Consider the following 26072-nt stretch of genomic DNA (forward strand, 5'->3'; position numbering starts at 1 on the left):
GTTCTTGCGCTTTGCACCAGGTGCACTTAACCCGCTGTGCTACCGCCTGACTCCCGAGAAGTGCCGTCTTTGTCGCAGTGATGGCAGTGGCACGGGGGAGCAGAAGGCCTAAGAGCCTCGGGCTGGTCTTGGGGTTCAGGAGGGGTTAGGTCAGTTACTGGCCATACGAGAGACTCAAGAGCCGGCAACCCTGGGCGTGGACGATCCTGTGGGTGTCTGAGGTCCAGCTGAGTGCTGAGCCTTCAGGCAGTGTCAGTGTTAGCGGCGACTTCAGAGCACGCAAAGGGGCCACGTAAGAGCCGTGTAAGCTGTGATGCATTTAGAGAGAGGCCAGCACCACCATTCAGAACAGTAAACCCAGGTGGTGGTGGTGGTGTTTCACAGAGCCATGACCTTGTGACCTTGTGTATATGTAGTCTTGCTGCTCCTGGGCCAGCCTGATCCTGGTACCAAAATAGTGCCCTGACTTCTTTCTCTCTCCATCATGTGAAACACTATCTCCTACGAAATAAATCTTTAGGGAGTCAGGCAGTAGCGCAGTGGGTTAAGCGCACGTGGAGGGAAACGCAAGGACCTGCGTAAGGATCCTGGTTCGAGCCCCTGGCCCCCCACCTGCAGGGGAGTCACTTCATAAGTGGTGAAGCAGGTCTGCAGGTGTCTCTCCTTCTCTCCTCCTCTCTGTCTTCCCCTCCTCTCTCCATTTCTCTCTGTCTTAATAATGACATCAACAACAATAATCGTAACTACAACAACAATTAAAAACAACAAGGGCAACAAAAGGGAAAATAAATTTTTAAAAAATTAAAAAAAGAAATCTTTAGAAAATAAAAAAAAATTAGTTCACAGATGGAGTATACAGAAATCTACTTGGGTGGGTTTCTTTTAAAGGAAGGGGACCACTGAGCCTGTGGCTGGTGACAGCCTCATGGTTCTGTCTCCACTTCTCATGCCTCCTGTGGGCAGTGTCCTCTCCATCTGTCTGCTGGGCCACACCCAGTGACACTGCCAGCTCAGCCCTTTGAATCCATGCAACCACATGCTGCACATCTCCATGTGGACATGTGCTCAGAACAGCACATCCCAGACAGATCCTTCGAGACCCTTCTAGCAAAGAACAGTTTGCCACACTTTCCACATGCTCTTCCAGATCCCTCAGACACATCTTGGATCTGCCCAGCTGGCTGCCCTATGGTGCCCAGCCTCCCTTTATTCTGTGGGTGAAGCAGTACTGAATGGCCTCTCTCCTCTCCTCTGCCCACTCCCTCCAAGGTGGTCTTACTCTTCACATGTTAACAGATCCTTCTAGTTTCTTGCTACCTGGTTCTTGCCATCTGCCTCCCAGCCTGTGGTCCCCCATCTCTGCTTCCTGTGGTCACACTGACTCCTGGCCTTACAACTTGCCCCCATCTGCCCTGCCAGAACCCCTCCGCACACACCTGCTAGCTCCTACTGGACAGTCTTGGTCCTCTTCCTCCTCTCTGGCCCTCTGGGTGTCACACCCTCCAGCTCATCCTTAGGGTGGGGGTGTGGTGGGGGGCTGCCTTGTATTGTTGTGTGCAGGCCCTAAGCCCCATGTGTTATAGTCCCCTCATCCACCTTGGCCCAGTGCTCTGGCACTCAGTTGATTCCATGTGGCTCCACCTTCCAACTACACTGCAAAGATGAAGTCAACTCTCTTCTCCCGACCAGGCAAGGAAAGCGTGTCACATGTTTGGAGCTTGTGTCCCCTGGAGGGGGGAGGTGCCCATGTGGATCTTGAGCAGCTGTTGGCATTCATACATGACATGTGCCCACCAGGAAGGGTGGCCTTCTGTGTATCTGGAGCCACTTAGAGCACCCCAGAAATAGTGGTACGGCCTCCTACAAGACTCTGCCTTTCCCGTGCAGAAGTGTGGGGGAAAGGGCGCTTCTCTGAGAAGCTGCGCGTGAGTTTTCCCCTTCAGGAGTGATCTGGGCTAAGAATGTGGTTTTTGAGCTCTCCTGGCTCCGAGGCCTCAGTTTCATTTTCGGTTCCTCGCTATGAGTCCGGATTCTCTGCCCCTCCTTCCTGCCTCCCAGCAGAGCACTTTATTATATGTTTTTAAAACACGGTTCTTCCAAGGTCAAGATTGTTTAAGAGCTTACTGACAAGAACCAAAACAAATGTTTGAAGAAAAAAATGCAATCCTAGGAAGAGTTTAAGAAATAGAAGGTCTCTGGGGAGAGAGAGAGAGAGACAGAGAGAGATTGAGAATGAATGAGATTACTGCACCAAAACTTCCTTCAATGCGACGTGGGCTGTGCTCAGATCTGGGCTGCTTATAAGACAAAGCAGCGCACTATCCAAGTGAGCTATCTCGCGGCCCTTGATTATATGTCTGAGAACTGGAACCAACCGTTTTGTGGTGGCGTGAGATGTGCCATTACCTCTCCCCATGATTTCAACAGGCTTTTGTTTTGATCCTTGGTCACTGTAGGAATTCCAACAATGATAGAACTTTCTTGGGCACACTCAAGTCTACTCCCCTGCCCCCATATTTATGAAAGTTTGAGTTTGTGACATCTTACTCTGCCGTTTTCAAATGCTTTGAACCACCTAGGTGTGTTCTTCTTGGAAGCCAGGGAAGAGGCTCCCTACCTACCCGCCATGGCTCTGCTGTGGGAAATTTGGTAACTGCACTAAATTTTCCATCTTGGCATCGGTGTGGAGTAACCATCCATCTGCTGGCGAGGCGCACTGCCCTGGGCTTTTCAAGAAATCCCTTAATAGTCCTGAACACTAATAATATTTATATACATTGAGATGAGACAAAATTTACAGCAGGCTTCTGGGGTTGGCTCCAGAAGGCTGTAATCCTGGACTTGCCTGTGTTTGCCAGCCTACCTTCTAGAATCTTCTCTCTCAGAGAAAACGGTGGCTAAGGACACCAGCCGGGGGTGTCCTCTTGCCTATGATGCTTGTCATCTCTGCCTTGGACCTCCCTTCCCGCCCTTTTGACTTGTGTCATTAACATGTAGGAACACACTGATTTGTGGTCCCTTTGGGAGGGATGATTCTGTTTATGAAGATCGTGGCTTTTACCTAAGCTTTACTGGAATGTCTTCCCAAGTAGCTGGGAAACAGAAACACACACACACACACACACACACACACACACACACACACACACACCAGCTTTGTGCTGCCTGTGGTAAGAACTGGACTTTGGAGAATCTCAGTAGATGACTTCTTGGGTGGGAGAGTGGAATGCAAACAGCATCTATGATACTGTGTTAGGTTTCATTTATGTCTTTATGTCTTTCTCGTCCTGGACATGTTCAAGATTTGCATTTAGGTTTAACTAATTCCAGTCAAGTTCACAGGGATATTCTTCTTTTCTTTTCCTTTCCCTCACTCCCTTCTTCCCCCCTCCTTCCTTCTAAATGAAGAAAAGGGGAGTTGCAAGCAGTTGTTGATCCCAGTTAGTGACAGGTGTCTGATCATAAGATTTAGTGGCTGCCACAGTTGAACACAGTCTTTTCTTCTCTTTTAATTTTTAGAGAACTATTTACTAATGAAAGAGACAGGGGAAGGAGAGAAGAAGGGAACCAGAGCATCCCTCTGTTGCACATAATGTTACAGACTGAACTCCAGGTCTCAGATCTCATACTTAACACTCCATCCATTGTGTCACCTCTCTGCTTTTTTTTTTTTTTTTCTTTCTTGCCACCAGGGTTGTCTCTAGGACTCTGTGCCGTCAAGACGCCACTGCTCCTGACAGACTTTTTTCTCTCTCTCTTTCTCTCTTTTTAAGGTAGTGAGAGACAGGAGTCTGGCGGTAGCGCAGCGGGTTAAGCGCAGGTGGCGCAAAGGATCGGGGTAAGGATCCCGGTTCAAGCTCCCGGCTCCCCACCTGCAGGGGAGTCGCTTGACAGGCGGTGAAGCAGGTCTGCAGGTGTCTTTCTCTCTCCCTCTCTGTCTTCCCCTCCTCTCTCCATTTCTCTCTGTCCTATCCAACAACAAGGACATCAATCATAACTACAACAATAAAACAAGGGCGACAAAAGGGAATAAATAATAAATAAATAAAAGATAGTGAGAGACATAGAGGGAGAAAAGAAAGAAAAGATAAAATGGAACTGGGTGGTGGTGTGCCTGGTTGAGCACACATCACAATGCACAAAGACCTGGGTTCATGCCCTTAGTGTCCACCTGCAGTGGGAAAGCTTTAAGAGTGGTGAAGCAGTGTAGTAGGTGTCTTTCTACTTCTCTCTCCCTCTCTTATTTCTGGCTGATTATATCCAAAGATAGATCATTAAAAAATCATTTTTAAATATATATATATATATATATATATGTTTTAAAAAGAAGAGACAGAACAGCTCCACCACTTGGGAAGCTTCCCCTGTGCTTCCACATGATGAGTGGGGGCTTGAACTTGGGTCCTCACGCTCAGTGGCAAGGTCTGCACTCTACCCCGTGAGCTGTCCTCTAGCTCCTGGGGTAAAGCAGTTTAATATGTGTGACTGGATACGTAAATCTAATTAGAGAAAACAGACATAATAATCTGGACCTCTCAGAGCACGCCGAAGCACACTAAAATCAATAGCAACTGATTACTTTGCAGCGTCACCTTTGTTTTTCATTTGATTTATCTCTTCATGCTTGTGTGATTTTATTTTTAGTGATCTTGTTAATTACTGCACATTTAACAAAGATACACAATTGCATAGGATGTATCATGGGGGCCAGGCAGTGGCATACCTGGTTGAGCCCACACTTTACCATATGGGGACAAGGATCTGGGTTCAAGCCCACACTCCCCACCTATGGGGTGATGTTTCATGAGTAGTGTAGCAGGTCAGCAGGTGTCTCTTTTCTTCTCTATCACCCCTCCCCTCTCAGTTTCTTCTTTCCTTTCCAGGATTATTGCTGGAGCTCAGTGCTTGCACTACACACCCACTGCTCCTGGAGGCTATTTTTTTTGCCCCTTTGTTGCCCTTGTTGTTGTTTATTGTTGTTGGATAGGACAGAGAAATCGAGAGAGGAGGGGAAGACAGAGAGAGAGAAAGATAGACACCTGTAGACCTGATTCACCACTTGTGAAGTGACCCCCCCCCCCCGTAGGTGGGGAGCCAGGGGTTCTAACTGGGATCCTTGTGCCAGTCCTTGCACTTCGCACTATGTGCACTTACCGCTGTTACCGCCCACCACCACCCCTCTCAATTTCTAGCTGTTATATAAATAAAACTTAAAAAGAAAAAAATGACCACCAGGAACAGTGGCTTCTTAGTGTCAACACCGAGCCCCATAACCCTGATGGCAATGAAAAAAAAAAAAAGATGTAGCATATTTCAAATATCACTTCACCAGAGGAAATAGTGACTTATAAGCCAGCTGTTCTGGGTATTAAGTGTCTGTGCACCACACCCACCACCAGATTCAGTCCCCCTCCAGCAGCATGCACTGGCTCCCCAATACCTTCTCTGTCCCTCCTCTCTCCCCTCTGTACATAGAGCTCTTGACTCTGCTGCAGCAGACCACAGCTAGTCTGAGTTTCACCCTGTGTTTTCCCTTTTCTTGCTTTGAGGCTCTTAATTTTCTTGCTTTGAAGCATTCTTCTAGAAGGTTCCTCCCACCCCTCAAATTTGCTTTTTATCTCACAGTTAACTCTTACCTCTCTTCTAGTTCCAAGAGAGACTGGGGGATGTCATCTGACTGGATGACAAAACGCCCAGTTGAAAGTCAGAATTCAAAATAAAGAAATTGGGGCTGGGTGGTACACGTTGAGCACACGTTACAATGCACAAGGACCCGGTTCAAAGCCTCCACTCTCCACCTGCAGAGGGAAAACTTCAGGAGTGGTGAAGCAGGTCTGCAAGTGTCTCTCTGTCTCCCCCCCCCCCCCATGCCTCTCAATTTTTGGCTGTCTCTAGCCGAAGAAAATAAAAGCAGCCTTTAGGGGAGAGAAAACAGCTCTGGAAATTGCTTAGTATATAGTCTTGGGTTCTCAGGCGTGAGGTCCTGGGTTTGATCTCTGGCCTCACATGTACTAGGGTTGTGTTCTGTCCTCTCTGCTGAAGAATTAATCGAAAGGAGAAAATGAATTGAAGATTAGAGTAACATGAGAATTTTTCTTCAGAGGTGACAGTGTTCATTTCAATGCCCCAAGTCCTCCGATGTTTTTAAATTCACTCGTTTACAGTGGGGAAAAAAAAACAAACTTGCTCACAGCAAGTGGATGTGTCAGTTGGTAAAGATGTCCCAGAGAACAGTTTGACCCAACAAGTTCTGATCTGAATGAAATAATTAAGGAGGTTCAGGAAGATGGTCATGCTGATTGTAATAATAAATTATTGGAAATACGTGAAATGTCTGCTAGTAAGAGACTGGTTACAATTTATGATGTTCTAAGAGGTGTAATGACTCTGCTAAAAGACTGTGGGATTCAATATTGTGCCAAAAATGCTTTCAGAGTGGCTTGAACCTTTTTTCTTTTTTATGTTTTTTTATGTTTTAATATTTATTTTCCCTTTTGTTGCCCTTGTTGTTCTTTATTGTTGCTGTAGTTATTATTATTGTTGTTATTGATGTCCTCGTTGTTGGATAGGACAGAGAGACATGGAGAGAGGAGGGGAAGACAGGGGGAGAGAGAGACAGACACCTGCAGACCTGCTTCACCGCCTGTGAAGTGACTCCCCTGCAGGTGGGGAGCCGGGAGCTGGAGCTGAACCTTTTCTCTAGATATTGCCATGTGCATGCACATGCTTAGAAAGAGATCTGGGAGGGTCCACATGCAATATTGTTAAGGGGTCTTTATGGGCACGTAAGCTGGGTTCTTATCTGTGACTTGTGGTATTTCCGGTATGGATTTTTTTTGTAGAGCAAGCAAGAGGGGACATGTCACAAAATAATGCCTGGTAGAGTCAGTGGTACACATATTTACATAACTGAGTGTTGGTTTCCAGCTCAAGGGAAAAGTAGGAGGTGTGTAAGGGCAAGCAGGCTTCATCTTTTGATTTGTGCTGTATTTGCTCAGGAGGCAAGGGGTCTCATAGAGTGTGATCATCACAGCATCCTTGTGGAAGTGTCAGCTCGTCTACTGGGACACAAATTGTGGTTTTCTTGCTCTTAGATGCCACTTTAACTTGATTTTAGCAGCAAGGGACTCAGAGGTGACGCTTTCAATGTCTTATTGGTCCTCTGGGTACAGAGATTCCACCCATCTGCTCATCTCCTTTTATTTGAGAATAACCAGCAGGCTCGAGGGTGCCTCAGTGATCTAATAGGTTAGGCTGGAGAAATGCCTTCAGAGAGCCTTTTACTTGGGATAAATTCAATGCTCACGCTGCCACATGCAGATATCGACTTCCCTGAAGCCATTAAAACGGAGACCCCCCCCCCCAAATCTTCATCTGCAATAGTCCACCCTTTAGGTTCATGATTAGTCAGCAATGTGTTTGGCTTTATATGTTAACTCTTTTTCAGCCACCAGGTTCCAGATGCTACTATGATGCCAACTGGACTTCCCTGGGCAGACGACCCCATCAAAATGTCCTGGAGCTCTGCTTCCTCTGAGCCCTGCCCCACTAGGGAAAGAGAGAGACAGACTGGGAGTATGGATCCCTATTTTCAGTGGGGAAGCAATTACAGAAGCCAGACCTTCCACCTTCTGCATCCCATAATGACCCTGGGTCCATATACCCCCACGGGGTTAAAGAATAGGAAAGCTATCGGGAGGGGATGGGATACACAGCTCTTATCCTATGGTCTTGTCAGTGTTTCCATTTTATAAATAAATACATTAAAATAAAAGAAGACTTGTATGGGTTTATTAGTGAAAGAGACAGGAGAGAGAAGAGGGAACCAGAGCATCACTCTGGCACATGCGCTGCCAGGAACTGAAACATTGTTAAGAGGAGTGAGCCTTTCTACTCACAGTGGGGTTCTTTAAGTCAGGACACTTTCAAAGTGCAAACGAACAGAGCACAGTGACTTTCAGAGTAATGGCTGTCAGTGGGCTGGGAAGTGGCCTAGAAAGTACAGTTTGGAACTTGGCCTGTATGTGGTTCTGAGTTCAATTCCCATCACTGTATGTGCCAGAGTGATGCTATGACTGCACATGCCATATCTGTCTGTCTGTCTGTCTGTCTGGCTGTCTATCATCTATCTATCTCCTCTCTAATAAATCTTAAAAAGTTGACTGTGGCACATGGCAAGAAGTGCAAGGACCAGTGTAAGGATCCCGGTTCGAGCGCCCCACTCCCCACCTGCAGGACAGTCACTTTACAGGAGGTGAAGCAGGTCTGCAGGTGTCTGTCTTTTTCTCCCCCTCTGTCTCCCCCTCCTCTCTCCATTTCTCTCTGTCCTATCCAACAATGACAGCATCAATAACAACAACATTAATAACTACAACAATAAAACAACAAAGGCAACAAAAGGGAAAATATAAATATATTTTTTTAAAGTTGACTGGGGACACAGCATAATGGTTGTACAGTAACTTTCATGCTTTAGGCTTTGAGGTCCCAGGTTCAATCCCCAGCACCACCATAAGCCAGAGCAGAGCAGTGCTCTGGTTTCTGTCTCTCCCTCATTAAAAATAAATTTTATTTTAAAATACATCAATTTATAAATAAAAGTTATGCCTTTGGGGCACAGGACACTCTAGGACTTTCGTGTATTCCATATTCTAGGTCTCCTCAGGTGGCAGTCCCTTCCCTACCTCCCCCCATTTATTAGGTGAGAAAAGCAGGAGGCTCCGGGTCATGGAGGGAGTAGCTGTGGAAGGTAAACAGTAGCCCTGCAGCTCAGACTCACACACCCAGTGTCCCCCTGCCCCCGCAGCACTGAGTGCCATCCTCTTAGATCCAACGGGATTGCCTCTTATCTTCCAGTTCAGTTCAGTTCAGTGGTTCCCATTCCATCCTGGGTACATTGGGTTTTCTTTGTTTGTTTTGTTTTGGTTGGTTTCACTGAGGACACCGTCACTCATTGGTGCCAGGACACAAGCAGACTGCCAGCCAGTGCCTCACTTCCTGTCTTCTCTGTCACCACAGTCTACCTGGGCATCTGCCTTTCACCTCCTGACCCCTTTGCAACTCACTTCCTGTCCCGTCCCCACAGTCTGCCTAAGTGCCTGTGTCTCACCTCCTGTCCCATCCCCACAGTCTGCCTAAGTGCCTGTGTCTCACCTCCTGTCCCATCCCCACAGTCTGCCTAAGTGCCTGTGTCTCACCTCCTGGCTCCTGTCTCCACAGTCTGCCCGAGCGCCTGCGGCAAACGAGCTTGCACCGCGAACAACGAGTGCTGCCACCCTGAGTGCCTGGGCAGCTGCAGTGCCCCTGACAACGCCACGGCCTGCGTGGCCTGCCGCCACTACTACTACGCGGGAGTGTGCGTGCCCGGCTGCCCGCCCAGCACCTACCGCTTTGAGGGCTGGCGCTGTGTGGACCGAGACTTCTGTGCCAACATCCCCAGTGCCGAGGGCAGTGACTCTGAGGGCTTTGTGATCCATGACGGCGAGTGCATGCAGGAGTGCCCCTCGGGGTTCATCCGCAACAGCAGCCAGAGGTCAGTAGGTGCCACGGGAGACCCCCCACTCCTGGGCAGGATGCCTGGAGCAGCTGGGTGTTCCAGCCTAGGGGTCCCAAGGGAAGTGGGGAAGACACTTCACTGGTGAAGGACTTGGCCCAACTTACCCTTTTTCATTTATAAAACGGGGGGGGGGCAGGTGCTGGTACACCCTATTGAGTGCACGTGTCACCCTTTCCAAAGACCTGGGTTCAAGTTCCCAGTCCCCACCTGCAAGCGGAAGCTTCATGAGCAGTGAAGCAAGTCTACAGGTCTCTCTCTCTCTTCCCCTCTCCCTCTCCCTCTTCCTCCCTCTCCATTTCCATCCAACCCTCCCAATTTCTCTTGGTCCTGTCAAAAATAAATAAACATAAGAAGAATTAGTTGAAGGGGTCCTGGTGGTGGCACGCCTGGTTAAGTGCACATATATATTGCCAAGTGCAAGGACCCAGGTTCGAGCCTCACTCCCCACCTTCAGTGGGGATACTTCACAAGGGGTGAAGCAGGTCTACAGGTGTCTTATCTTTCTCAACTTTTCTATCTACCCCATCCCTCTCAATTTATCTCTGTCCTATTAATATAAATTAGAAAACAAACAAACAAAAAAAGAGGTGGGAGTAGATAGCATAATGGTTATGCAAAGGGACTCTCATGCCTGAGGCTCCAATGTCCCAGGTTCAATTCCCACCCCTAACACCATAAGCCAGAGCTGAGCAGTGCTCTGGTTAAAAAAAAAAGGAAAAAATGGCTGCCAGGAGCAGTTGATTTGTAGTGCCAGCACCAATGCCTAGCAGTAAACCTGGTGGCAAAGAAAAAAAGAAGAATTATTCAAATGGCCAGGAGCTAACTCCCCCTCTACCATATGCAGCACCCAGGGCACCAGCTCCCAGGCATGGCAGCACCGTGCAGAGCGGAAGCTTTCACAAGGGGTGGCGTGGTGCTGTGATGTTTCTCCTTCTCTCTGAATCTCTCAATCCCTCAGCAACAATTAAAAAAAATATAGTCTTAGGGTTCAAGAAGACAATAGATAATTATTTTTATAATCACATTAATTGGTAATTGGATTAACTTTGAAATATCCCTTTGTTAGGATTTGCTGTATCATACCCAACATCACCATAATTTATGTCCGTTGGCATTATTTGTATATCGCTGTGTCACTGGTTGCTTCTGTTCTCCTTGGTCTAGGTTTTTGAGAGAGTCCATACTCCCAGAGGGATAAAGAATAGGAAAGCTATCAGGGGAGGGGAGGGGATACGGAGATCTGGTGGTGGGAATTGTGTAGAGTTGTACCCCTCTTATCCTAAGGTTTTGTTAATGTCTCCTTTTTAAACTAAATAAATAAAAAAAAAAAAGTCTACAGGAAACAGTGGGCTAACAGTATTTGGAGCTGGATAATCCCAAGGAGCTTTTTGCTGCGTGCCTGGCTGTGATGATAACACAGGTGACGAGGGAATGCAGGACTGTCCATGGGCAGTTTTCCTGGTTTTGCAGTCGCACTGTGGTTAAGTAAGGTGGGGTGACCCTTGGAGGGGCGAACAGCAGTCCCTGGGTAGAAACGAGGAGGTTGAGCGTCACATTGGCAGGAGATGAACTCCCCCTTCCTGTGACATGTCTAGCTTCCTCGAAAGCATTGCTTTCCATCCTCTGGACCTAGAACAGGATGACGTGAGAGACACTGTGATTTTAGAAGCTTTTCTTTTCTTTTTTCTTTTTTTTAAGTTTTATTTATTTTCCCTTTTGTTGCCCTTGTTGTCTTTTTATTGTTGTTGTAGTTATTGTCGTTGTTAGTGTCGTCATTGTTAGATAGGACAGAGATAAATGGAGAGAGGAGGGAAAGACAGAGGGGGAGAGAAAGACAGACACCTGCAGACCTGCTTCACCACCTATGAAGTGACTACCCTGTAGGTGGGGAGCCAGGGGCTCGAACTGGGATCCCTATACCAGTCCTTGGGCTTCGTGCCATGTGCGCTTAACCCGCTGCGCTACTGCCCGACTCCCTCTTAGAAGCTTTTCAAGCCTGTTCCTTCTCCATGGCTCCGCAGTCACAAGCAGGGCGAGGGGGCGTGGCAGACGCTACTACAAAGAACAGTAACGTGCTGCATTGTCCTGAATGCTGCTCACTTCTCAGCAAGTAATTTAAAAGTTTGGTCGACCCTCCAGCTCAACAACCTGTTCCACACAGCCCATTTGTTTTGTCCGGGGAGCCACCCAGTTTCATGATCCTGGGAGTGTGGGTCAGCAGGAGGAATGACGTCAGAGCCAGTCTCCTGAGTGGTAGCGGGTCAGCAGGAAAAGTCTCCAGTTTCACTTGCTCGTCCTTGGCCTTCGTGGTCTGCATCGAGGTCAGGACAGTCGCAAAGCAGTGGGCACCCCTTGCTGCTTGGGAACATGAAATGAGAGTAGCTGTCGGGTTAGCTGAGAGGCTTCTGCAAAACAGCGGCCAGAAATCCTGATGGTTGCGCTTTCGTGAGGGGATAACGGCTCTGTGTTCTGCCACATGCTTCCCACAAGCCCTCAGTGGGCTTCCCAGGGATGCTGATGGCGGGCGTTCAGAGCTTGTTTACAGTAGACACGCGGCTGTCTCCAGCCCAGCTGCTCCCTGGGCTGTGTCACTCGGGGTCATGACTTTAGAGGCCACATCCATTCTCCTTGGGAGACCCTGATACTTCCTTGCTGCAAGGCTTTCTATCTCCCACATGGGACCAGCTGTTTTGCCTGTCAGCAGTCTGTGATCCACAACAGCCTGGAGGATGTGCCACTTGTCTGCAGTAAGCCACATGCTCTCTCGCCCTGCCCTGCCCCACAGATGCAAGATCTCTCCTTGTCTTTGCGTTTTGAGAGGCCCATCCTGGGTGGGCTTGGGGGCAAGACAGGACATGGCAAGACACAGAGGAGCATCCAGTTGCTGGAAAAACAGAACCTTTTCTTGAAGGCCCAGCCTTGTGGGTTGTCTTTTTATTATTATTATTATTTTACTCCCTTTTGTTGCCCTTGTTATAGTTGTTATTGAAGTCATCGTTGTTGGATAGGACAGAGAGAAATGGAGAGAGGAGGGGAAGACAGAGAGGGGGAGAGAAAGACAGACACCTGCAGACCTGCTTCACCGCCTGTGAAGCGACTCCCCTGCAGGTGGGGAGCCGGGGGCTCAAACTGGGATCCTTACGCTGGTCCTTGTGCTTTGCACCACATGCGCTTAACTGGCTGCACTACAGCCCGACTCCCCAGCCTTGTGGTTTTTGTAATGCAAGGAGCCCCTCTGATCTTGGTCTCCTAGATTCATGTTTTTTTCTCTCTCAACAGCATGTACTGCATCCCTTGTGAAGGTCCCTGCCCCAAAGTCTGTGGGGAGGATGACAGAAAAACCAAGACCATTGACTCGGTGACTTCTGCTCAGATGCTCCAAGGATGCACCGTCTACCGGGGCAACCTCCTCATCAACATCCGGCGAGGCAGTGAGTATCCCGCCAGCCCCCAATGGAGTATGGAGCAGGCCGGGGCACTGGGCTTCCTTCAGTGAATGGCTTCTCCCTCCTTGTTTATGACTCACAACCAAACCGTGGGCCCAGAAAACAACATGGTGCGTCAGTCTCCCGCCTGACGCCACTCCTGCATGTCTCCTTCAGAGATAAAAAGCCAACTGAAAGGCAAGCCAGTCTTGAGCCGTTGGCGCTGTGTCCACTCCCGAAGGCGGCCATGGCTCAAGTTTCTGAGAGTCACGTCTCAGGCAGGAGAGGCACGTCCCAACACACACAGCCCCAGCGGGGAGCCAAGTTCTGACTCAGGAGCCTCCAGCTGGAGCCTGGTCCACATAGCTTTTCCGTCCAATGCATTTGGTTACTTGGCTCTACGGAGGGGAGACTCAGCAAAGGGATTAGTTTAACCATAGAACTTTCCAGTTTCCTTGGGTCCAAAAGGGTGACTGGAAAATCCATATTGACTTGTGAGGGCCGAACAGATAACAAGCAGGTGTCCTGGTACACCTGGCCATGGTGGTCTCCCTCTGCAGGGTCACCATTCTCAACAGTGAAGGGATGTCTAGTCATTAGACTTGGGCAAAGCAGTTGACTTGTTCAGTGTTATTTTCACTTGTGATTTTTAATCAACAAAGCCGTCCATGCATGGTGGTGCCTGCAATTCTCCCCTGCTGAGTGAGACCACTTAATTAAGGTGCTGGCTGTTTCCCAAGTTAGAATATGGGGGAAACACCTTGAAGTTGAAAGGAATTTTTACCCCTCTTATCTTATGAAGGAAAAAAAAATGCATATAGTAGTTGAAGGGGCAAAGAAGGCATCTTGTGACTGCGCCTCCCCTTCCTGCTGCGCGAGGGAGCTAGAAAGGGCTTCTCTTTCGCTTTGTGCTTCAGAGCTTCTTGAGACTTTCTTCTTCTTCTTCACTTATTTATTTTTAATTTTTTTTCAATATTTATTGATTTTGAATAGAGACAGAGAGAAATTGTGAGGGGAGGGGATATAGTGCGCAAGAGAGACAGAGACACCTGCAGCCCTGCTTCACCACTTGCGAAGCTTTCCCCCTGCAGGTGGGGGCCAGGGACTTGAACCCGGATCCTTGTGCACTGTTTTTTTTTTTTATTTTTTAATGCCTCTACGGTTATTACTGGGGCTCAGTACCTGCACTATGAATCCACTGCTCCTGGAGGCTTTCTTTTTCCCCCTTTTGTTGTGCCCTTGTTATTGTTATTGCTGTTGGATAGGACAGAAAGGAGAGAAAGATAGACACCTGCTTAACTGCTTGTGAAGTGACCCCCCCTGCAGGTGGGGAGCCGGGATCTTTACCCCAGTCCTTGTGCTTAGCGCCATGTGTACTTAACCTGCTGCGCTACTACCTGTCCCTCCTTATTTTTTTCTTTTTTAACTTATCACTCATTCCTCCACAGCATTACTTCCACACAGTTAGAATTTCTTCCCCTTGGGTAACTTCTAGAATTTCATTCCAATTTGCACTCATTAGATTTCTTAATTTTTATTTCCTCAGCTATTACCCTATATTCTTTTTTTTTTTTTTTTTTCATCCAGAGCATTGCTCAGCTCTGACTTATGGTGCTGCTGCGGATTGAACCTGGGAACTTGGAACCTCAGGCATGGAAAGCCTTTTGCAAAACCATTATACTATCTCCCTATCCCTAACCCTTCTTCTCATCCTTCCTCCTCTTCCTTCTCTTCTTCTTTTCTTCCTTCTCCTTCTCTTTCATCTTCTTTTCTTATCCTCAAGATGAAAATTCATTCCATGAATTTAGTCCCTGGAGAAGTGTCATTTCAGAAAGACTTGGTCCACGCTCATGCCTGATAAGGAAATCTATCACCCAGTTTGTATCCTGTGCAGGAAGTTACTTGGTCTCTGCCATCAAGAACATTCCTCACCCTTGACCATAAAACACACATCCTGCCCCACACTTAAAACTCAGCATGAACTGCAGGCAACCTCTGGTCTTTCCAACTTGTAATTCTCTTTATTTCCTCATGGAAAGCTATTGGATATAATAAATTAAGTGTGGGGTCTTGCTGTCTGGGACAATGCCCTTATTCTTGTTTTGTTTGTTTTATCAATTCAAAGCAAAAAAGAGCCTTCTGTGACGACAGCTTACTCAAATCTGACAGAGTAACATCCCACTGATAGAGCCACACCCAATTCAATAGTGTTTGAGTTGTAGCATGAGTTGAAGTGTGTTCTCTTTTATTTACTATGAGAAAAAGAAAGTTGGGCGGTGGCGCAGCGGGTTAAGCGTATGTGGCACAAAGCGCCAAGGACCAGCGTGAGGATTCCAGTTCGAGCCCCCGGCTCCCCACCTGCAGGGGGTCTCTTCACAAGCGATAAAGCAGGTCTGCAGGTGTCTTTCTCTCCCCCTTCTCCCCTCCTCTCTTGATTTCTCTGTCCTATCCAACAACAATGACATCAATAATAACAACAATAAAAAGGGCAACAAAAAGGAAATAAATATTAAAAAAAGAAATGATAAACACAAAGATGGGAATTATACTCCTTACCTGTTTTTATATATGGATCAGCAACTATTTCCTCCAGTGGTCTCCCAGTTCTGTAAATAAGATGTATCCATTAGAAGGATCTTTGAAGCACAGAAATGAATCTTTTAAAAACCCCTGTAAACCACTGTCCTTAACATGCCAGAGAGTGTACTGTCAGTCTCATAGACATGGGGTCTTTATAGAGAGAGTCCATATCTTAGGAGCCAGCAGTGCAGCCAAGGAAGGTCCTAATGAGAATGAGGCCTGTCGACAGAGCACCTTGCAAGTCACTTCCTGAATGTGTGGACCTTGACTAATTGGCGTCTGGTATCTATAGGGACAGTCATCTCCACCTGCCTCGGGTCCCAGGAGAGGTGGCTGGAAGTTGTACCAAGGGGATAAGAGTTTTGGACAAGGATGCATGCTAAGGGGGTCCCTTGCTAGTTAATGGACCCTCTGTGACACCTCCCAAACCAAGACCTGTGGGTGAGGACACCAGGATATGCCCCTCGAGTGAACCCTCCCCACCCCCTCTCTGCAGATAACATTGCCTCGGAACTGGAGAACTTCATGGGGCTCATTGAGGTGGTGACGGGCTATGTGAAGATCCGCCACTCCCACGCCTTGGTCTCCCTGTCCTTCCTCAAGAACCTTCGCCAGATTTTAGGAGAAGAGCAGCTGGAGGGGTAAGTTGGCTGCATTCCAACAGCCAGCAGATTGGGGTGGGGGGGAGCCCCCCCAAAAGGGCTTGACTCTCCATGAAATCCTCCCTGACGAGACCTTCCCGGGCCCCACCCAGGAATGCCGTCCTCTGTTCTCCATCGTTTAATGCACACCAGACGGCAAGCTATGCTGACTGCTGGGTTTGTTAAAGGAACAAGACTTGGGAGTCACAGAATTCTTTCTCTATGAGCTGATGGGCTTGGTGGTGTTTGGTGGTAGCATTGTCTGTATTGTGCAGTACTGGGCTCCAGGAGAGGGGTTTCAGATCAGTTGGGGCTTCTCACCAGAGGAGAACTAACACCAGGCACTTCCTGTCCCCAGAGGGGTCTTTCCCACAGGTGGCCAGGCTGGTCCTTTGCAAAGATGCTTCTCTCCCAGTCGTCTGCCTTTAAAGGAACTCCCGCCTACTTTATAGCTTGTGCTTCGAGCTGGAAGCAGATACCCACTTCACTCATGAGCGAATGCTTTCTCAAGAGCATTGGGGGATCAGTTCATGCAGGAAGAGGTGGCAAAGGTTGTCCTGCCTGATTTTGCCAGCCTATTGTGGATGAGTGGTGCCTGCAAAGCTCCACTGTTTCCAGTTGACTTTTTTTTTGTTGTCCATTGCACCACCGGCCTGCACCCCAGTTGGCATTTTTTAATAGGTGAGAGAGATGGAGGGGAGAGGTAGGGAAAGGAGAGGTAAAGAGAGACGCCTGTAGCACTGCTGCGTTGCTCATGAAGCTTCCCTTCTGCAGGTGGGGGACTGGAGGATTGAACTCGGTCCTCACACATAGTAACGCGTGTGCTCTTCAGGGCAAGCCACCACCCAGCCGCAAATTTTATCTTTATCAGGATTTCTTAACTGCTCCAATTCCCTTTCCACTGAGTGTGACCTAAAGCATCATGCCTGGCCAGGAGCTTGCCACACTGAACTAAGTGCTCTTGACACGCATACAGGGACCCAGGTGTGACATGAGTGGCTCTTTGTGAGTGATGGAGGGGTGTAGTCTCTCTCTCTGCCTGTCTCTGAATTTAAAAAAAAACAGAAGGAAACAAAGCTGCTAGGAATGGTGCAATGAAGTAGACACAAACCCCCACGGCAGGGGGAAAAAAAAAAAGCATTAGTCACTTGAATGTGGTCAGCCTGATGTTCAGTGAGCAGATAGGCTGGATGCTTTTTGCATGATCTGAACTTCATGTAAGCCTGAAGCCCCCACCCATCCCCCCTCATGGAATCATTCATTCATTCATTCATTCATTCATTCATTGCCATAAGGGTTATCTCTGGGCTCCATTCCTGTATTGCGAATCCATCACTGTTCCAGGCACTCACTTTTTTCCCCCTTCCTTCCTCCCTTTTCTTCATTTCATTTTGACAGAACAGAGAAATTGAGTGGGGAGGGGGAGATGGAGACACCTGCAGACCTGTTTCACTGCTTCTGAAGCTTCCCTCCTGCGGGGGGGGGGGGGCTTGAACCTGTGTCCTTGTGTGTGGCAGCCAATCCCCTCAACCAGATATTCCACTGTCTGGCCCCAGTGGTGTCTTTTTAAGGTGTCAGTGGCCTTTTAAAGTGCAGAGATGACAGAAGGCTCTCAGCCGTCATTCGGGGAGCTGCCAGCCTGTGCTGCTTGCTGGTGCTCAGAGCTTTTCGTGAGGACTCTATAGAGAATCCTCCTCTCTTGCTAAGAGTTGGAACTCTCCCTGCCTTCCTAATCCAGGATCAAAAAGCAGTGGCTCACACTCAGTTGTGACGAACCTCCACAGTCGCCTTTGTATTGGAGGGGACTAGCAGCAATGGAGAAACAGAGTATGGGGGTTGGGGCTAGAGCACTGCTCAGCTCTAGCCATGCTGGGATTGAACCTGTGGCCTCTAGGGCCTCAGACATGCAAGCCGTTCTTTTAGGCTGTGGAATTGTTATTTCTCCTCATCAGACTCAGGAAGCAAGCTCAGTCCAGCCCTTCCACCTTCTCCCCCCACTCCTGCAAGAAGGGAAGGGTCCAAGAGAGGGAGAGAAGAAAGCCGGGTAAACAGAAGCCAATGGAGCAAAGCCGGACTTGCCGGGCGGGCGCCGAGGGATAGCAGAGGAAGGCGCCAGGAGAGGGAGGAGAGGGAGAGGGGAAGGGAGAGGGAGGGGCGGGTTGCTGATTAAGATCTGACAGGCTTCTGCCCAGAGGTAGCATAGGAGCCGGGCCTCTCGGGGTTTTTGGGAATGCCCAGAAAGCCGGGGGGTGAGAGTGGAGGCTCTGGGTCAGGCAACAGGAACGAAGCAACGAGTTGGGGCACCGCAGAACTTGTCTGGCAAATAACACAGGAGAGGTAGGTGGTATCCGGATTACGTAAGGTCTTGGGCACGCAGTTGTGGAGGTTATGATTTGAGCAGGTGAGGGGACCTACTCGAGGCCTTCAGGTTAGAGGAATGCGAGCCGGGCTCTCTGGCAGTTGCCGTTCTGGCTCATGTGACATGATTCCATCCCCCTGGCTCACAGACGCTGTTACATGTTGCAGTGTTGATGGAATATGCCTCCTCCCGTCCACATGGCAGATAGGGAATGGAGGCCATGTGTAGGGTGAAAGTGCAAGAATATAGATGGGATCCAAGACTGCCCAAAGAGCATGGCACCCTGATTCCTCCAGGGGTGTTAGAGGGTGGCTTCCAGGTAATTGCAACGTGCAGCTAAAATCGTAATGGCTGTGATTGCTTTATCTGTTTCTTTTTGTTCAGGTGCATACCCCTCCCCACAAATACCTGGCTTTCTTTCCCGAATGGTCTGTCATATTTGCCCTATGGCACCCTGGAATGCGGCCAAAGAGGACAGAAATATGGACTGCCAATTGGTTCAGTAGGACAAAAGCTCCCTGGCTTGAATTTTTTTTTCTTCTTTTTATTGCTACCAGCATTATACCTGAGGCTCAGTGCCAGCGTTACAAATCCACTGTTCCCAGTGGCCACCCCCCCCCACTTTTTTTTAAGATAGCACAGAGAGAAATTGAGAGGAGAGAGGGAGAAAGACACCCACAGACCTGCTTCACCACTTCTGAAGTGTCCTCCCTGCAGGTAGGGAATGGAGGCTGGAACTTGGGTCCTTGTGCCTGGTAATGTTTGCGTTTAACTGGGTGCAACACTGCCAGCTCCCTGATTTTCATGTTCATGAGAGCAGACAAGTCCATCACTCAGATTCTTTGTGTCTGACCATCGTGGCCTGACCCCTCCGAGTTTCCTGAGCAGCCCTGACCACAGAGCCAGGCCCAGAGTCTAGGATGAAACTCTCCTCACAGAGAGTCGGCTTTCAATCTCTTCTCTGAGCAGCTGGCAGGCACAGAGAGCAGGGATGGGCTGCACACACAGGTGGACAGTTTTTCCAGGACTCCCGACAGCCAGGGTTCCAGGACATCATTCTCTGCGTGCAATGTGAGGTGTTCCATAGTCATTAAGAAAAGCGAGATCCTTCTGCTCATCAGGAAGTGGATTCAAACACAATTCCTAGGAGATGTCAATATTTTTAAAGCCTTGAGTAAGAAAGTATGACTATTGAGTGTACAAAGTATGAAAATTCCCTTATTGGATAATCTTTATTCTGTGTGCTCCCGTCTCCACAGTTGTCTGTTTAGTACTCGGTGCATCATCTACACATTCTCAAAACTCTTAGATTGTTACAAAAGGACCACCCGAACAGTTTTCTGAAACATTTAAAAAATACTGGCCTAAGGATCCTGGTTCTAGCCCCCGGCTCCCCACCTGTAGGGGAGTAGCTTCACAGGTGGTGAAGCAGGTCTGCAGGTGTCTGTCTTTCTCTCCCACTATCTTCCCCTCCTCTCTCCATTTCTCTGTCCTATCCAACGACGACAACATCAATAACAATAACTACAACAACAATGAAAAACAAAGGCAACAAAAGGGAAAATAAATTATTAATAATAATAATAAAAATAAACACACACCCAATGTGACTCAGCAGACCCAGGCTCTGTCATGTCAACCCCAGAGAAACAGTAGCATGCCCATACAGGACCTGCATGGGATTGTCCAGAGAACTGCTGCTCCTTGTCCCCACCCTCCAGCCACCACATATGCGCACACAGGCACAGAATAAACAACAAGATCTCCATTGGTGCTTACTGGGTGAACCCAAGTCCCGTGGAGTGCTCCCAACACTAATGGAGAAGCAAGAGTGACCCTCAGAAATGTTAAGCTAAATGGGGAAAAAACAGAGAAAAGAAAGACAAGAAAGACCACGCAGTGTTCCATCACAGTCCTAGGTGAATTTTAGAAAAGGCAAAACTCCATTATGGAAATGGAAAGCAGACTTAGGGGGGCAGGGGAGTATTTGGTGAGGGAGCTGGCACTGAGACTGTGTGTGTGTGTGTGTGTGTGTGTGTGTGTGTGTGTGTGTGTGTGGGCTTTTGGCATGATGAATAGTTGAAACTGCTTATTTGGTGATTTTGCAGCGAGTATGTGTTTACTGAAGCTCATGAAACTGTACTCGCAGTGGGTGAAATTTGGGGAAGGCTACATCTGTAAAGCTATTTTTTTTTTTATGATGTATTTATTGATGTATGAGGGAGAGAACCAGAGCATAACCTCATGCTTGGGAGTCTAACACTTTATGGTGGGTGTGACACACACACGCACACACACACACACCCCGGCTGCTCTTAAAGCTGTTTTTTAAAAAAATGCTCAAAAGAGAAAATGTTTTCTGAGTATGTTTGCTATGCTTAGTGCCACGTGAATGTAAACACCTGGCTATGCCAAGGCCTGTTGCCCCCACCCCCGGGTGGCTGTGAATGTTAGATTAAGGGGAGACTGGACAGGGCATGCACCTGTTCATTCGTCATGGGCCTGGGGCTCTGGGCAAAACCCAGACACTACAGACTTCTGGGAACTGGGAGACAGCCCCATGTGCTGGACTCTGACGCCCCCTAGAGACAGCCAGGAAGGGGCCAGGCCTTCCGTTCTGGGAATTGTAAGAGAAGGATTGGGAGTTTGTAAGCAGGCTTTTTCTCTCCCCCTGCCCCCATTTATTTTTTATTTGATTTTTTAGTAAAGACGGGGAAAAATGGGCTGTTTGTCCCACCTTGGAAGAGGTGGCAAAGACACACTGCCCAGTGCTGCCTCTCAGCTCCTGATGTTCAGAGTCCCCAAATCCAGATGCTCTGAGCCCTGAACACAGTTCCCACTCAAGTCCCCAGGCCTCTACCTCCTTCATGCCCCTTCCTGGACGTGGGCAGGGAGGGGATGGACTTGCTAACTTGGAAGCAAGGCAGCCCACACTGGCGCCGCAGATTAAAAATAGAGGATACACTCCATTTTCATGTCTTTTTTAAAAATACATATATTTATTTATTATTGGATAGAGACAGAGAGAAATTGAGAGGGGAGATATGGAGTAAGAGAGACACACCTGTAGCCCTGCCTCACCATCTGTGAAACTTCCCCCCCCCCCCGCAGTTGGGGACCAGGGCTTTGAACCTAAGACCTTGAGCACTGTAGTGTGTACTTATCCAGAGGTGCCACCACCTGGCCTCCCACTTTTATTTCTTAAAGTCAGTTTTCTTCTTGTGAGACGCCGGAGAATAAACTCAAGACTTCACACATCCATTAAGCCACCTCTGAGTAGCCTCCCTGACCCACTTCTTTCTTATTTTGTGTTTCTTTGGGAGAGACAGTGTGGTACTCCATCACCGCCCATGGGGCTGCTCCAGAGGTGTGCACGGTGCTCCCATGCGGTGCTAGGGTTTGAACTCAGTACCTTGCTCGCAGAAAGGCCTATCCTCTAACTGCCGTGCCATCCGTAGGCCCCTGTGCTGGTAAGATTTTACCACATCCATCCAGTCGTAGCAGAAGCCCCCAAGGAGATCACCAGCTACTCCCGGCCTGCCCCAGCTGCCCTGAACAATGGCAGAGGCGGTGTCCCTTAATACAGACACTTGTGTGACATCGAGGGGGCAGAGCCAAGATGTTAATATCTGTAACAACCTGGACACTGTGGAGCCTGAGTAAGAGAAATAAGCCCAAGTCACTGTTCACAAATCCAGTGGGAATTTCAAGGCAGTGGGGCCTTAGTAGCTACTGAGCAGTTGACTCAACCAGCTGTTTGGGAAACAGTATAAATGAAAGCATGGCTTTGTGTGTGGAGGCTGTGCAGACCAGCCACTGCCTCTTACCATCCCGTAATTCTCACCTAATCATGGAAGGAATTTCGGGGAGGGGGAGCTGGTGGGCCCCAGGCTGGCAGTAGAAAAACAAGAGCCGTATTGACAAGACAGCTTGTGAATGCTTATTATTTTAATGAGGTTTGTATTTTGATTTTTTCTGTGGCTTGTACCATCCCCATAACACCTGGGCTTTATTGCCAGTTGGTTTCCTGGCTCTAGGCCTTCTCAAGGTTGCAAAGATATATATAAAATACATGTATTTGTGTTTATGGTAAAAAGATAATCTTGCTTTGCAAAGTGATTAATCACATGGAGGGAATGTGCCGGCGTGTCTGCCAGTCATTTGTCAAACTCCTGATTATATTATTTATAATTCATGCTTCCTCCCATGGGGAGAGGTTCGGGAGGTGTTTTTCTGTGTGGTTGTGTTCCCTGCTGGTGAGACAAGTTCACTAATAAGATACATCATCCTGGGTGGAGACAGACTTTTGATCCGACCCTTTCTCCCTGGTTGGAGGTGAAGCATGAGGTCAGCCAGGAACCTGCGGCAGCTGGACTCTGTGGGGTCAGTAGCCTCCTGACAGTGTGCTCAGAGCTGGGTGGTCAAGGTCAGGAGTGGGCCAACTGTCGCAGACATCTGTTTCCTCCTGCAGACCCCACCACTGGCTGTATGGCAGCAGCACACCCCCACCTTGTCTTCTGGAAATCTCTCCCTGCAAGTCTTAGACCTTGGTGCTTTGGAACAAGTTCTTGCGTTCTATTTTGTTTGTTTTGATGCTGTGGATTGAAACCAGGGCCATGAGCTACATTCTCCACTTATTTTCTGAAAGATGTATTTATGAACACAAGAGAGAAGGACTTTACACCAGAACATTATCATTTCATTGGTGGTGCTCAAAATCAGGCTTGCTGGCTTGCAAGTCCGGTGTGCTAACCGCTGCATAACCTCTTGATTTGCAGATCTGTTCTTTGTTAACTTCACTGTACAGATGATACTTAGTTTTTATCCACAAACCTATGCAGTAAAAATTGTGTTTATACATGAGAGTGCTGAGACTTGGGGAGTTTTTTTTGTTTTATATTTAGATCACTTTACTGAGTGGGAAATAACAATTTACAAGGTAGTTCTTGTCACATGATGCGTTTCTTTTTTTAAATTTTTTATCTTTATTTATTGGATAGAGACAGCCAGAAATCAAGTGGGTGATAGGGAGAGAGACAGACACCTGCAGCACTACTTCATCACTCGCAAAGCTTTCCTCCTACAGATAGGGATGGGGGCCTGAACCTGGGTCCTTGCACATTGTAACACATGCGCTCAACCAGGTGCACCACCACCCGGCCCCTATGATGAGTTTCTTATCTCCCCATGAAGGGTATCTGCCCTCTTCCCCTTTGTGCACCGAGCTCCAATGCCACCACACTGTGCCAAGTCCTGCCCTGTGTTTTTCTTTGACGTCTGATTCTAGCAGTGATCTGTAACTGGGTATTGGCTCTCACCCCAAAGCGTGATGGTTGACTCCTAAGTTTGGCTGCCAGTGTGGTGGCTTTGAGCACGTCAGCAGGCCCCCAGAGTGGGTCTGAGAGGGTGTGGCTACAGAGCTGCTGCCGTTGGGCTCTTCCAACTGGTGGTCCAGGAAGGGGCTGTGTGGGTAAGACTTCCCCCACAACCCTGGTGCTCTGGGTGAGCAGGGGTAGCCTCCACATCACCTCTGTGACTCGGACTCTTGAAATGCAGCTCCAGGGAACAAACCAAGTGTCTTGCACACATGTGGCAAAGCCTACAGCCTTCCTGGCCCAGCTGTTTTGCTGCATATCTGGGGAGAGGGGAGACAGCTCCAAAGCACTGCTCCACCATCCACGGAGGTCTCCTGGGTGCTGTTCGTGGTGCTGGGGACCGAACTCAGGACTTGACTCATGCATTGCAGAGTATTTGCTCTACCTGCTGAACTATCTCTTGGCTCAAGATCTCAAACTTTTCAAACCAATAGGAAGTTTCATAGGAGACCTGGGGCCCAGGAGTTCCTCTGTAGTATTTCTGGTCCTGAGCAGAACTACTTTGGTGGGCTGGAGAGACAGTATCAGGGTTCTGCAAAGAACTCTCATGCCTGGGGCTCTGAGGTCCTAGGTTCAATCCCCAGCACCACCCCAAGCCAGAGCTGAGCAGTTCTCTGGTTTTGCTATCTCTCATTAAAATTCAATAAAATATATTTAATTTTAAAAGAATGCATGGGGGGGTTTCCAGTGACACCCCCATGTGGGAAGCAGGACAGTAGCCGAGGACCACAGAGAAATGAAATGCATCCTACTGACCCTCAGGACGCTGTCCTGGTTCATGCTCTTGTCCTTGCTTTCAGAAGCCATCCATTCTGCTTTACTGTCAGAAACTCTTACTGGCAAAAGGAAGCATGTTCTGGAACTGGGGGGCAGGGGGTAGGGGAGTGTGTGCAAGCGGACCTGGGTAGGTCAGGGGCTCATGTCTGCTCTGCCTCCAGGAACTACTCCTTCTACGTGCTGGACAACCAGAATCTGCAGCAGCTATGGGACTGGGACCACCGCAACCTGACCATCAGAGCCGGCAAGATGTACTTCGCATTCAACCCAAAGCTGTGTGTCTCTGAGATTTACCGCATGGAGGAGGTGACGGGAACCAAAGGGCGGCAGAGCAAAGGGGACATCAACACCAGGAACAACGGGGAGCGAGCCTCTTGTGAGTGGGCCAAGCTCCAGCCACTGCCCCCCAACTCCTTCCAAAAGTGCAGAATTCAGATCTAAGGAAGACAGACAGGCTCATTTCAGCACAATCATTGTGTAGTGTCGTTGTCACCAAGAGAGATTAAACTTCCTGCCAGTGATCAATGTTTAAGTGACTTATAGGGAGATCTTGATGCTTAGCCAAAAAGAAAATTGCATATTGTGAGAGCAAATTCTGGTCCCAAAACAGCTCTCCGGGTGTGTGTGAGTGTGATTCCTTTTAGAGTGGTGGTGGATAGCTGTACTCCTCCACTCCCATTACCCAATCTCTATCACTGGTTTGTAGATGTGGCCCCTTAAGTCACTTGGGAGGTAGTTTTTTTTTTTTTTTTTAGATATTTATTTATTCCCTTTTGTTGCCCTTGTTGTTTTTCATTGTTGTCATCATTGTTGGATAGGACAGAGAGAAATGGAAGAGAGGGGGAGAGAAAGACAGACACCTGCAGACCTGCTTCACCGCCTGTGAAGCGACTCCCCTGCAGGTGGGGAGCCTGGGGCTCGAACCAGGATCCTTACGCCGGTCCTTGTGCTTTGCGCCCGCTGCGCTACTGCCCAACTCCGGCTTTGTTTTATTTTATCACAAGATTTGTCATTCATTTCAGATAAGACAGAAGCCAGAGAACTACTCTAGAGATCAAACCTGGGGCCTCAGGCTTGCATGTCCAGCACTCTACTAGCTGAGCTGTTTCCCTGGCCACTGGGGAAGTGTTGTTAACTTGATGCTAGGGATCCAAGCCAGCACCTCAGGCAGTGTGCAACCCCTGCTCTCTGACACTGAGCTACTGCCTTCTGCCTTCACACAGGCCAACTGCTCTTTTACCATTTTTTTATATGTATAGGAGAGAGAGAACAAGTTATCAAAGCACCACTCCATCATCCATGAAGTTCAATTTCTTCTGTCTTTGTTGCTTTCTTGTGGTGCCAGGAATTGAACCCAGG

The 26072-nt window shown here is 48.4% G+C and overlaps 1 protein-coding gene across 3 annotated transcripts in view; it reads left to right on the plus strand.

Moving 5' to 3' along the window:
• IGF1R (insulin like growth factor 1 receptor) overlaps positions 1-26072 on the plus strand; it is a 289574-nt gene that overhangs the window by 228644 nt on the left and 34858 nt on the right. For all 3 annotated transcript variants that reach the window (XM_007518792.3, XM_060179335.1, XM_060179336.1), the window contains exons 3-6: positions 9220-9532; positions 12836-12987; positions 16058-16202; positions 24875-25089. In XM_007518792.3, coding sequence (XP_007518854.1) covers positions 9220-9532; positions 12836-12987; positions 16058-16202; positions 24875-25089 — 825 coding nt within the window. The remainder of the gene's footprint in view (positions 1-9219; positions 9533-12835; positions 12988-16057; positions 16203-24874; positions 25090-26072) is intronic.

This window comes from Erinaceus europaeus, chromosome 20 (assembly GCF_950295315.1).
Source record: "Erinaceus europaeus chromosome 20, mEriEur2.1, whole genome shotgun sequence".
NCBI classification, from domain to species: Eukaryota; Metazoa; Chordata; class Mammalia; order Eulipotyphla; family Erinaceidae; genus Erinaceus; species Erinaceus europaeus.